Genomic DNA, 12908 nt, shown 5'->3' on the forward strand with positions numbered 1-12908 from the left:
CACACATATACTATAGGCTTTCAAATATCTATCCCTTCTCTCGGATTCGAACCTGAGCCCTTCTATACCACAGTCAGGGTGGTCAACCAGTAGCCCGGTTACACGCTGAGAACGTTCATCTGGCGTAGCCGAGGAAAGTGCATGTTGGACTACTCATTTGCCAATCATTGACCATACTGGCTCCATGGGCGTCATAGAAGGAGAAAGTGTAATCCAAGGTAGCAATGCGAACTGCGGAAAATGAATAACTGGAAAACATTGTGTGCTACATTAAGTCATGCATTGTTCTGTTCAAACTTGAAAGCAGGCAAGCTCTGAAGGTAAGAGAGAATAGCCAGGCTTTCGTACTCAATGGTAATCGCAGCAAAGTATGCCTTGTAAAAATTTCCCTTCTCAATAGACAGCGTCGGGTACATGCTGACACATGTTGTAGTGCAAAAGGCCTTTATTCTTGAGTTGATAATGCTATGCGATCCATTATTGCCCAGCCTGGCTTCTCCTTCATTATTATGACAAGGTTAATGCAATCGTTCCTGTTTTATATTTAAAAATATATTCCATAATATGCACCTTGAAATGCATTTTGTTTTAACTGTATACTTCTAGCAAAGCGATCCTAGCAGCCTTTTCTAATGAATCATTCTCTTAAATCTTTCATTCTGGGAATTCCGCTTCATAAACAATTCATAATTTTTTCTCATTGTAGTATTTTATAGCTAGGACGCTACCATGATACCCATTCAAAAGAAAAATTCCCTTTTCTGCAGAGGACTAAGGTATTAAAAGTTACGCAACACCTAGTTCGTCACCTTAGTATGGAAAGCAATAGTACGTCGTCGTTCCTGCTTCACCAAATGATTCCATATTCACGTCTCTGTAGCTTGATTTCGTCTAATACACGTCCTATTTTTTTTGATGAATAATCAACCGTCTGTATAAGCCATAGTATAGTTTTCCCCCTTTCAAACTCGGAAATTTACTCGAATGACTGTCGTATTTTTCAACAACGCATATAAAGCTTCCCTCACAAATTAACACCAAAGTAGCACACAGTTTCAGTATTTGAAGTGCCTACCATTCTCCTTCTAGGTGGCGTTACGAGCGCACACTATTTCCATATGCTCTGTAATGCTGATCATTTGCATGTTCTATTGATATCTGGTGAGGCATGGTGCAAAATTCAAGCAAATTGAATTCTTCCTTATGGTGTTACATTTTGGAAGGTCAGATATATATGTATAGATATCAGTTTAATGAGTCTTTTTGCATTCTTACTATTGCTTTCCATACTAAGGTGACGAACTAGGTGTTGCGTAACTTTTAATACCTTAGTCCTCTGCAGAAAAGGGAATTTTTCTTCTGCATGGGTGTATCATGGTAGCGTCCTAGCTATAAAATACTACAATGAGAAAAAATTATGAAATGTTTATGAAGCGGAATTCCCAGAATGAAAGATTTAAGAGAATGATTCATTAGAAAAGGCTGCTAGGATCGCTTTGTTAGAAGTATACAGTTAAAACAAAATGCATTTCAAGGTGCATATTATGGAATTGCTGCAATCGCTTCGGAAAGTTACAAAACCTAGCAATGAAAAAAAAAATTCGGTTTGAATGAATAAACTGAGTTTCTTTATCCATTAAATATATATTTTGAAATACCAAACGTAGCACAAGGATTAATTCATAGTTTAAGAACTCTACGTCAAGGCAAAAGCTAGTAGAAAATATAATTTTTTCCGGACACCTGACAACAGAAGCCACTGAGTCACACTACTAGTAAATTTTTTATTCGTTTTTACATCCATCATCGACAATTAATTAATTCTCTTTTTATAAGTTTGTAGAGATATCTACAGTTACTGAATGAGGTTTAGTGATAATCAGATTTCTGTTTTTATTGTCTTCATCTCTTTTTTTTTCTATTTTAATCATCTAATGTTTCTTGAAAGTACTTCCTCCAAGGCAGAAAGATTAAGGTCGACTCTAGAATGGATGCGCCATACATTAAGCAAAGAAATGAGGACATCTTGATCGACAGATCAATTTGAACTACACGAAGCCTCCGCAATTAGTGATAAGAAATCGGAAAAAATGAAAAATACTCACGTTGTAGAACAAACAAATCTCAGTATAGACTTATCATATAATTGAACTAGTCGCTTTTTAGTTCAGCACATGAGCCCGGTTATATATATGCATAAAATGACTTCAAGATGGAAGATTTTCTAAGTGAAAACCTGCATACTTTAAAAATGATTATATATTGCTTCTTCCGGTGAGAAAAATTTGGGACGCTAATGAAAACAACTAAACAATCCAGCCCATTTCTCTGTAGTTCATCTGTAAATCTGAAAAATGGAAGGTCCTATATACCAGTGATGATGTGCGAGATTACCCTTTTATATTCGAAATTAACTATTCTTATTTTTCAATCTGCGAAGTTAGAAAGGTAATCCCTTGATTCTAAATATTCTGAGGCAGACTCTGAAAAGAATCAAAATTATCATTGAATAATTATTGTAAATTAAAATTTAGTATAGATCAGCAGGTACAAATGCAAGCTATTCAGGTGAAATATTCGTTAATTTGCATTTTCATTAAGTAGTTGTACTCTCCATTTCTAAGCTGGGGATTGTCATTTCCTGTTCATATCATTACTCGCTGAATAACGCTAAGACACTTACGATGGATTGTTACAAAATTCACAAAGTGCTATATTAATTATTTAAATGAATGATAAATCATTTTTTGAAAAACTTTAAAAATGTAAGCATTTTATTTGATAACAGGGAAAAAACGGAAGAACACTGTAATTAAAATTGTGTATATTTCAAAATGGTTAAACGAAACACTTCCACTAGTTGTGCTTACATACGCATCTGCCTGTGCAAATGTAGATAGTGGGCGCAAAGTCTTTAATAAATTACAATAAAGCTACTACTTTTAACTTTTGTTCAGTGCTATCTTTCCTTAGCAATAATTTTTAAAAAAATTCGTAGATATGGACTCAGCTTGGATTCAGAGAACTCCGTTGGGTTAAGTAAAGCAGAAGATGAATGCGTTCTTGCAATATGCTGAAGAAAATTACGGTCTTTGCACTGCCGGCAAATGTGAACAACGGTTTATTTCATTAATTCCTTACCTACCTAGTGCTTTACTTAGTAGACTGTTCTAACCATTTCATAACACTAAACTTCATACAGTGAGCAAAGAAAATGCTGTAAACAAGCTATTTTTGTTATTTTGCTCTGAAAGTGATTTATCTTCCTAAACTTACTTTATCTTGCTCTTTTTCCACGAAGCGTAAGGTGTCATTATGTCTAACCAAACACGAATGCACTCATTGGAGAAAATACAGTATTGCTGCACTTGTTGAGAGCAACTGCTTACCACTCCTTTTGCGGGTACCTATATACTTCGCTCATTTTACCAATTTGGAAAATATTACCTGTCTTTGCAGCAACAAAATAGAAGGCTAAGCATTTCAACGTTAAAAGCAGGATTGAAAAGAATGTCGGTTCCGCTCCTGTAGATAATATCTTGTATTTCACAAACGCTGAATGAAATGAATATATTATAATTAGTAATAAGCTAATAAGCTTTATTTTGGGGGGGGGAGTATAACTTTCAAATTAATTTATCCTTCGAACACTTTGATTTTTGGTTCATTTCCCTCTTTTACATCAGTTTACGATTTGAGCTGTGGAACATTTAGAAGTGAATTTATTGACAACACCTGTTCCTATAATTATATATATATATCAAGTTCGGAATTTGAGTATAAGCATTCCAATAAGTAATTAGTAAACATAAAATAGGATTGGTGTCAATTAACGAGAAAAAATGGCTATATGCATTTCCTCAGGGCAAATTCCTTACTGACTGATTCATCAATGACCGTGCAGTGAAAAGCAGGAACATTGGTTCTGGACTCTGTTTTCGACAATTGAATATATTTACTGTATGTGTAATGTAGTTACTAAACAGGTTTACTTAAAAAAATCTGAATAAAGGGAATGAATCTTAGGGAGATAGTCCTGGCATGCTTTTTCACGGTTATTTAAATATTACTGTCATTTCCTGTAGCTAGAAAGACATAGCTGGATGTCAATGCCTTGTTCAAAAGAAGACAGTTCCGATTTTACTTATAGAAATTATCTCGACTATTTATTTTACTAATTTATTCTTATTTTATATAGCCACTTTGTTAATTTCTTGTTGTTTGCTTGGCGTGTTACATTTATTTATAAATCCCATGTTTTATAATTCCAATCCTTCTCTTAAGGAAACATTGAATGAAATCCTTCAACACTGTTTGCTTCTAATTATCACAAGAGCAGTCGGTAACGAGAAAAGGGTTATTTTTTTTCAATAAGTATCACCGATAAGTTCTAGTATTACGCAGTTGTATTTTCTACACCTGAAGTAAATGTCTGTTAACAGGTGTGAAAGTCTGACCGCATTAACCTCAACATTCCTTTTGCGAAGTATCATCCAAAAATATTGGGAACCTTACTAAGTAGCTCGTTGCCATACTTCTGTTACAGTGTGATGAACTTCTTAACAAAGGAAAGGTTTTTGTCTTTAAACCTAATTAGTTAGCATGCAATACAACCAATCTATCTCTGTGAAATAGGTGCTGTACGTGAACGTCGATTTTTAAGCATGACTAATAACTCATTTTTAAAACTACGCAATCACAGTTTAAGAAAAGCATATTAGTGATCGTGATGTTTGATGATAAATGAATTCTCATTCGAGCAATAATTCTTCGATGAAAAGAGTCTCTGACGTTCCGCTGAGACTCATTAGAATTCCAGATGTGTAAGATGGAGTTTCAGAAGGACATAGTTCAAGTAATTAGCTCATATTTTCGATCCAACATATAAATTAGCTCATTCATAATTTCTAATGGAGTAATTTTTGTTAGATAATATTTTCTTTCGTATTCTACTGAATAAACATCTTCGTTAAACATGTATTGTAAACTATCAGAGCGGTTCTACCCATGAGTAGTACAGTTTCTAAGTCGAAAAACCATCATATTGTTAAAAAAATATTGATTAAATGGAATCCTATTCAAATTTAATGTAGTTTATTATCAGTTTCGTCTTCGGTATTTCGAGTAATTGTTTCAAACAAAAGTTAAGTCTTACCGTTAAAGTCATATCCTTTCATTATGAAACAAAATGACTTTTGCCTTATTGAGTGGCTAAATCTGAAAATGTATTAAAATGTTTAATTTTTTGTTAGAGACATTTTGATTTATAGCATCTTAAATTATCTAGCTAAATTTTTTGCTTGAATGATTCGCTAGTTTTATAAAAATAACGATCTCTGTCTGAAATTTTTTATCAAGGACAAAGCTATTTATGTAGATTGAAAGAACCCGAAATACAAATATTCATTATTCTTGCTTGTCCAAATATCTTTCAAAAATAGAGAAAATATATATTATATCGGCCGATTTCTAAATAGTAACGCTACAAGTACATTGGCAGTAGTAATTACTTAATAACTGGATTTACTATGTGGATACTATCTAAGCTAATAAATCTAGATTTCTTGCAAAATCATATCTGTAAGAAGTTTTTTTTTAATTTTGTACTCTTAATGATATTTTAAAGATAAATATGAAATCAAATATTTGAATCGACATAAACTGGCATAAACATTTTCTTAAAGTTTTAAATTTAAAACAGCAGAAAGAAAGGTCTGAATATATTTTCACTATGTTTCACATCTACGTGTAGTGTTGTCTCTGTTTTCCATTCAAACGCTTTATCCATTTTGAAACAAATGTATAACTGAAAATAAATATAATAAGGAATCGCATAAAAGCTTAGTTAATATTTATCTATGTAATTATATTTGCATTTTGTCAGAATACAAACAGTACATTTTGAGCTTTTCTTCTATGCTGGTATTTTCTAAACTTCACATATTCATAAAAATTGTTGCGTAAAATCAGTCGTTTATTAATTTCATTTTCTTCTGCTTGGTGTATAGGTGATGGAAGTGTGTCTTTTCCTGGCAGGAGGAAACTGGATGAGATATATCATTTGCCATGCGAAAGGTCAGAGTTCTATTCCATGAGTGACCTTCTAAAGCGTCCAATTCTTTTCACGCCAAATAACGATATGGATAAGGTACTAAGTTCTTACTTTTCTTTATACAAATTACAAATATGCAAATAAACTGATAAGCAGTTTATTTTTTATACTACAAGCTGCAGTCATTTGACATATGCGTGATCTAGTCTAAATGAAGACTTTTACTCGAAAGGGAAAAAGATTATTTTTCCCGTTCTCGATTCTCCAGGCACACTGCAGACTGAAATTAGTTTATCAAGTTCATTTTTAAACCGAAATATTTTAGTCTTCGTAGTACCGGAGGTAAGGAAAGCAAAGCTGATAATTAAGCTTTTAAATTTCTTATAAATAACGATTTTTAAATGTCAGAATTTCGCTCAAAAAATGCAGTATTTGTAGGTTTAAAAAAAACCATGACTTTTTCTAGCTATAAGCCTGGTTTTGTTAAGAAGACACAAATTTCTTAAACTGCTACCTAAAATCGTAATCTATAGATTGGCAAGAGATCGCATGGATTTTACCTTCAAATATTTTGACTATTTCATATTATTCCATTCAGTTAAAACTAGTGTAAGAGAAAAAGTGAATTAGTAGAAATAAATTTAGTAACTATAACTGTAAAATCTGAACAGTAATGATGAAAATAAAACAAAAAATATTTGTTTTTCAATTCTTAAATTTATATTAATTAATTCGTGAACTTTCCTAAATTACATAAAAAGTTATAATGAAGCTATTAGAAAAAAATGAAACGCTATAATATATATGATATTATATATAGAGAGAGAGAGCTTTCAATTATCAAAACTCGAAATTGACTTTATATAATTATGACTTTATATATATATATATATATATATATATATACTTTATAGTTCGTAATCCCTTCTATTCGCGGAAATATTTGGCTTGACTAGAATTGGCTTTACCTTATAACTCGAGTAAAGACGAAACACCTTCGTACTTACGTATTTTTATTAATTATTGTTCATTGAACGGGAGTTGGTTTGTTCCCCTTGAAAAGTCAACTAACTTCCGATCAATGACAATGATTACATGTTTTTAATTTTATTTTTCCTTTTACAATTTAAATTTAGTTCTTCATGATGATTTAATTCCAGTCCCCGTTAAAACATTATTAACATTTTACTTTCAAGTTACTTCAAAACATCTTTCAAAATATAACTTACCAGTATGGATTCACTCTTTTAAAATAATTCTACTTTAATTAAACTTAGGAGATAATATAATCAATTAATCAATATTGTTTAGGAAATAAATTATTATTAACTAACTTTGCAGCAATTGCGCAAGTAGTAGTAACTTGTTTTCGCACTAAATGAATTTAAGATCATACAACATTTTATATACTTTATATATATATACTTTATATATATATATATATATATATATATATATATACACTTTATATGATCTTTAAATTCACTTAGTTTGAAAACAAGTTATTGTAATACTTGCGCAATAGCTGCAAAGTAAGATAATAATAATTTATTTACTAAAGAAATATTAATTATATTATCTCCTAATATTAATTTTAGTAGAAGTATCTAAAAAGAGTGAACCTAGAGGTAGGAAGTTTAATCCCGAAAATTGTTTTAAAGTAACTTGAATGTAAATTGTTAAAAAAAATGTTTTACGGGGACTTGAATTAAATCATGAATAATAAAATTTCAAACTTTGAAAAGGAAATTAAATTAAAAGCAAGTGATTATTGCTATTGATCGGAAATTAATTGACTTTTCAAGGGGAACAAGCCAACTCCCGTTCAGTGAACAATAATTAATAAATACGAAGGTGTTTCGTCTTTTACTCAAGTAATAAAGGTGATGCCAAACTGGCAAATTAAGTTAGGCCAAATAGTTCCGTGAAGTGAGGGTATTTAGAACCAAAGTAGAGATAAATCAATTTTGAGTTTGGACTCCAATCACAAATTTTTAGACTACACACACAGATATATATAGAGAGAGATATAGATATAGATAGATAGGTAGACAGATATGAAGTCAATATTGCTGCATCTCCGCCTTGAAGTGGATGTTTGCGTAATATATACACTGAAATAATGTGAGAGAAAGGATATGTCTTTAAAGAATTTCTTATTTTTTATTGATTTCAGTGGCCAATAATGCCCAGAGTTTTAAATTTAAATCTAAACAAGCTATTAATGAGAATAAAAATGCTAATTCACTAGCAGTCAGTTAAAAATTAACTCTTCAGAACTGCATTTTGGTTTAAAGGATACTTCAATTAGTAACTTTCCTTTATGCATTCCTGTTGTTATAATGTTTTTTTTTCACATGATAAAAAAATTTTTAATATAAGTTTCATAATCAAAAAATGCAAGCAAAACTTTATTCAAATTTTGTGTAGGTATTTAGAAGATTTTTGCAATATTAATAATAATAAATTTACACCTATGTAATATCTGGACGTCGTTCAAAAAGACTATACCATTTTCTGAATGTTACGAAGAAAGTAAAAGTATCTAGAAGTTAACATTAAATAATATTTAAATTTAACAGTAGTTTACGTAGAGTTCAAACATGAAAGTTTTTGGTATAAAAGTAACAAAACTTTTCAAAATTCTCTTTGAAACGGATTCCAAGCTACGGTGAAACTGAATAAGCAAAAGACGTTAAATATCAGTACTCCAAATTGGTTTTTATTATTGTGCATGAGAAAAGGCATTTAGAAGTAGTTCTCGTTCTTTAAGCTAGATTCGAAATATAACTACTGTTTTCCAAACACCCAAGCTTTCTATTAAATTTTCTGCATCATTCTTCTAGTGCTAAATCTTATCTTAACTGGAATTAGCAAGAATCCACACGATTCATTTTGTCGTTTAAGTTTATACAAATATATCAAAAGAAAGTTCGGTTTTTTAACAAATAAGCAATGAATAAAGATGACAATTTTTGACAATATTTAAACTGCTACATTTTGCTTATTATCTCTAAGCTTTCATCATATTTTAACATTGCAACTTAGACTAAATAAAATTTTAAAAAATTATGATGGTATTTTAATTAAACTTATTGCCTTAACAATAAAATGCGCACAGTATTTAATTTCTTATTAATTACTTTAAAAACTGTTTAAAAATGAAAGAGCAAATTAAAATAAATATGCATACTGATTTACAATTACAAGAATTATAAATGTTCATTTAAATGAACAAGTGAACATTTGGATGATATGTATTATAAAAGCTTTGAGTGGAAATATGTTTCCAAGTTTTTTTAGGGTTATTTTAGAAATTCATTATCATTGTGTCTCAAAATCATATGTTCTTAATTAATTAAAATTTGTAATAATTTTTCAAAATGAAATTTTATAAAAGAAAGAAAAACTTTTATCCAGTAAATTCGATTTAAATCCATAAATAACAAAAAAGGGATCGCTGAAATCTGTAACTTATCGAAAAGCGGCGAAAATACATCATGAAAAAAAATCATACTACATTTACTTACTAATATCACAGATAGAAAACAAATATTATAAACTTTGAGAAATACTATTCCTAATTTTTCGTGTTTCTAAATTTTTTCTGTAACATAAATTTTTTGAGTAAAAATGTTTTATCTGTGCATTCTTTCAAGATCCTGTTCTGCAAAATTATTTTCCAGTTAAAACTTTTTATTTGAAGGTTTTTCAGGTGTTTTTTTAAAAGGAATTTCTGATTGTGGTATTCGTATTTGGATCTCTTAACTTAAACTACTCTAGTTTAAAATGAAATCACTCATCAAAACTATTTTTTTTAATACGCAGAATTTTTTTTTAAGTGTATATTTTTTTTCATTTGAAAGTTGAGTCCAGGTTCTCCAGATTCACGTAAAATTCGATTATTGGCTAGGCTTATAAGATTCGGTCCAACGATCCCAGACTTTATGAGGACCCCTAAAATCATTCTACAATCCTTTAATTTTAATAATAATACCATATTTCCATTTATTCTAATAATAATAACATATTTCCATTTATTCTAATAATAATCTATATATCCATTTATTCTAATAATAATCTATATATCCATTTATTCTAATAATAATTTGTATATCCATTTATTCTAATAATAATCTATATATCCATTTATTCTAATAATAATACCATATTTCCATTTATTCTAATAATAATACCATATTTCCATTTATTCTAATAATAATAATATATTTCCATTTATTCTAATAATAATAATACCATATTTCCTTTTATTCTAATAATAATACCATATTTCCATTTATTCTAATAATAATACCATATTTCCATTTATTCTAATAATAATACTATATATCCATTTATTCTAATAATAATACCATATTTTCATTTATTCTAATAATAATACGATGTTTCCATCACCGAAACAAGGAAAATTAATTGGCACTGAGAGCCGTAAAAGAATGCTGTGCCCAAAGCCCGGCACTCGGAGTGAGCATCGTAAGCCTAAGACAATAATCGAATTTAACTTGAATGTGGAGAACTGGGCTCGTTTTCCAAATAAAAATAATATACGCTGAGAGAAACACCTGCTGCATATTAACAGAAAATAATTTCGATGACTGATTTGATTTTAAACCCGAGACGTTTACAAATTTGTTCTAAGCGAATAAAATACGAATATGCCGGTCACCATGAATAGAAACTCCTTCGAACAAAAATACCTAAAACGTTCAAATCAAAGTTTTAAGTGGAAAAAAATCTGTAGAATAACATCTAGAAACAATGCACAGGTTAAAAATATTGCTCGTGATTAGATCGCTTGGAATAAATTTGTAAACGTCTCTGGTTTAAAATCGAATCAATCATCGAAGTTATTTTCTGTTAATATGTAGCAAGTGTTTCTCTCAATGTATCGATTACTCCCTAGGCTTACGAGGTTTGGTTCAACGGTCCCAGAGTTTAATTTTTCACCTTCGGTTTTGATTTTCATATCGCACCATAGAGAATTATTCTTAGGAGTTTTTAAATTTATACCTATAACATGATTTAACGGAGATGCCTGTAATTTACTGTCTGACTTATTTACCATTATTGCACTATTTGAGAGTAACAAGAGTATGCAATTGAAATTTTTCTTTGTGAAAAGCATGATAAATTACTTTCTAGACTGTCTGAAACGCAAAATATGTAACACAAGGTCATACGATATCTTCCTGGAAATTACACTATAATCAAACCGGATACATTCGTGGTTATTCTGTAGTACAATTTTATAACCTTCACCCTATGTTCGCTACTTCCATCAATCAGAAAATCACTTAGCTGTACCTAATCTTCACCAATATGGAAGCCACCAAGGATTTTATTATTTATCAGGTTTTCAGGTTGTTTTGGAAGTTTTCTTCGCTGTAATACAACTGCTTCCAGTTAGATTTACAGATGGAATATTTACTTTATTTAAATGCAATCCATCATGAAAACGCATCCATCACTGGAGACCGATTCGCAAAAGATTTCACCGGAGTAATACAATGCCATTTAAGTTAAAAATGAGGCATATGCCCCTGAAGAATACAAATGTATGCCACACTTTAACATTACATTTTAGAAATATGCATATTGCATGTAGGTTACTAACTAGCCTAGATCAATAGGGCAGATAACCGGAAAAGTTGTGTAGAAGCTTTGAAAACGTATGATTTATTTCAATGTTAGAATAAGTATTAATTCATTGGTTTTGCAACACTTAATTTGCATTCCTATTTTGGAAAAACGAGCCTCCTATTCGCTACTCATATGAAAATAGTATTACAGAAGTAACACAATGAGATCTAGATCTAAATTCACCTTGTTTTCTCACTATTTCATTAATATAAATACTAAACATTTTAAATGATATTTTATATAACTAAAATTAAAATTAATGCAACCATGTCGATCCTTTTATACTCTAACTGCCAAAAATTTCGAATTATCAAATGCTCTGAAGTTTTAAAATGTCACATAAAATTATTAACCGGAAATTTTACCTTTGTTTAATTCTCCTAAACTGGACGTAGTTAATTAAAACGTATGTGAAAGGTAAAAAAGAATTTTTTTTTAATTCCTGGTCATAGATGCTATTTTTATTTTTATTCTATTCTGAGGAATATACACATTAACATTTAATTAAAAGTATGTTCTTTTTCTCCCCCCCCTCCAAAAAAAAAGTGTGATGGTAAAGTGAATTATTCAGGGCTAATGTTCTTTAAATTGCAGGCTATGAAAAATTTAAAGAGTTAAATAAATATTAATTTTAGGGAGAACATTAATGTTCCCTCCATATAACTAATCTTGGCTAATTAGCTTCTAATTTAAAACACCTCTAAAAAGAAATAATTCCTTCATTATACCTCTCCAGGTAATAACTTATCAGCTTGGCTTTCTTAATTTAGGACTGATTATTTCACTGCCTATGGTCACATAGTAGCTCATAATAACATTTGTCTTTACACATAGCGGTTTCAAATTTTAAACTAAACATCCTGTGACATCATTTAAATATTTGGTTTTTGTAGTTCCTTTCATAAAATAAAATGCTTTATCAGTTTCTCAAAGAGGTTCTCAAACTTATTCGAAATTACAAAAGCTATACATTTTGCAGTAATCAAAATATTTCGCGTCAGTATTGAATTAGGAATCGGGAGGGGAGAAAGTTGATTACGTTCGATTACGTGAGAATATTAAAACGAGTGTATTTTTATTTTTATAAACATTTTCAGGATTAAACAGGATTTAGAGTGCAATATGGTACTCGAATCTACGTTTATGCTCCGTTAACCAATACATTCGTAAAAGTAGGAAAGGTATCCAGAAATAA

At 30.1% G+C, this 12908-nt stretch overlaps 1 protein-coding gene across 3 annotated transcripts in view; it reads left to right on the forward strand.

Moving 5' to 3' along the window:
• The window catches only part of LOC118188230 (protein grainyhead-like), a 285114-nt gene that overhangs the window by 251757 nt on the left and 20449 nt on the right, over positions 1–12908 (forward strand). For all 3 annotated transcript variants that reach the window (XM_085806975.1, XM_085806973.1, XM_085806974.1), the window contains one exon: positions 6009–6148. In XM_085806975.1, the coding sequence (XP_085663101.1) occupies positions 6009–6148 (140 nt within the window). The remainder of the gene's footprint in view (positions 1–6008; positions 6149–12908) is intronic.

This window comes from Stegodyphus dumicola, chromosome X1 (genome assembly GCF_044657685.1).
Source record: "Stegodyphus dumicola isolate Sdum_Otavi_A_Nest chromosome X1, ASM4465768v1".
NCBI lineage: Eukaryota > Metazoa > Arthropoda > Arachnida > Araneae > Eresidae > Stegodyphus > Stegodyphus dumicola.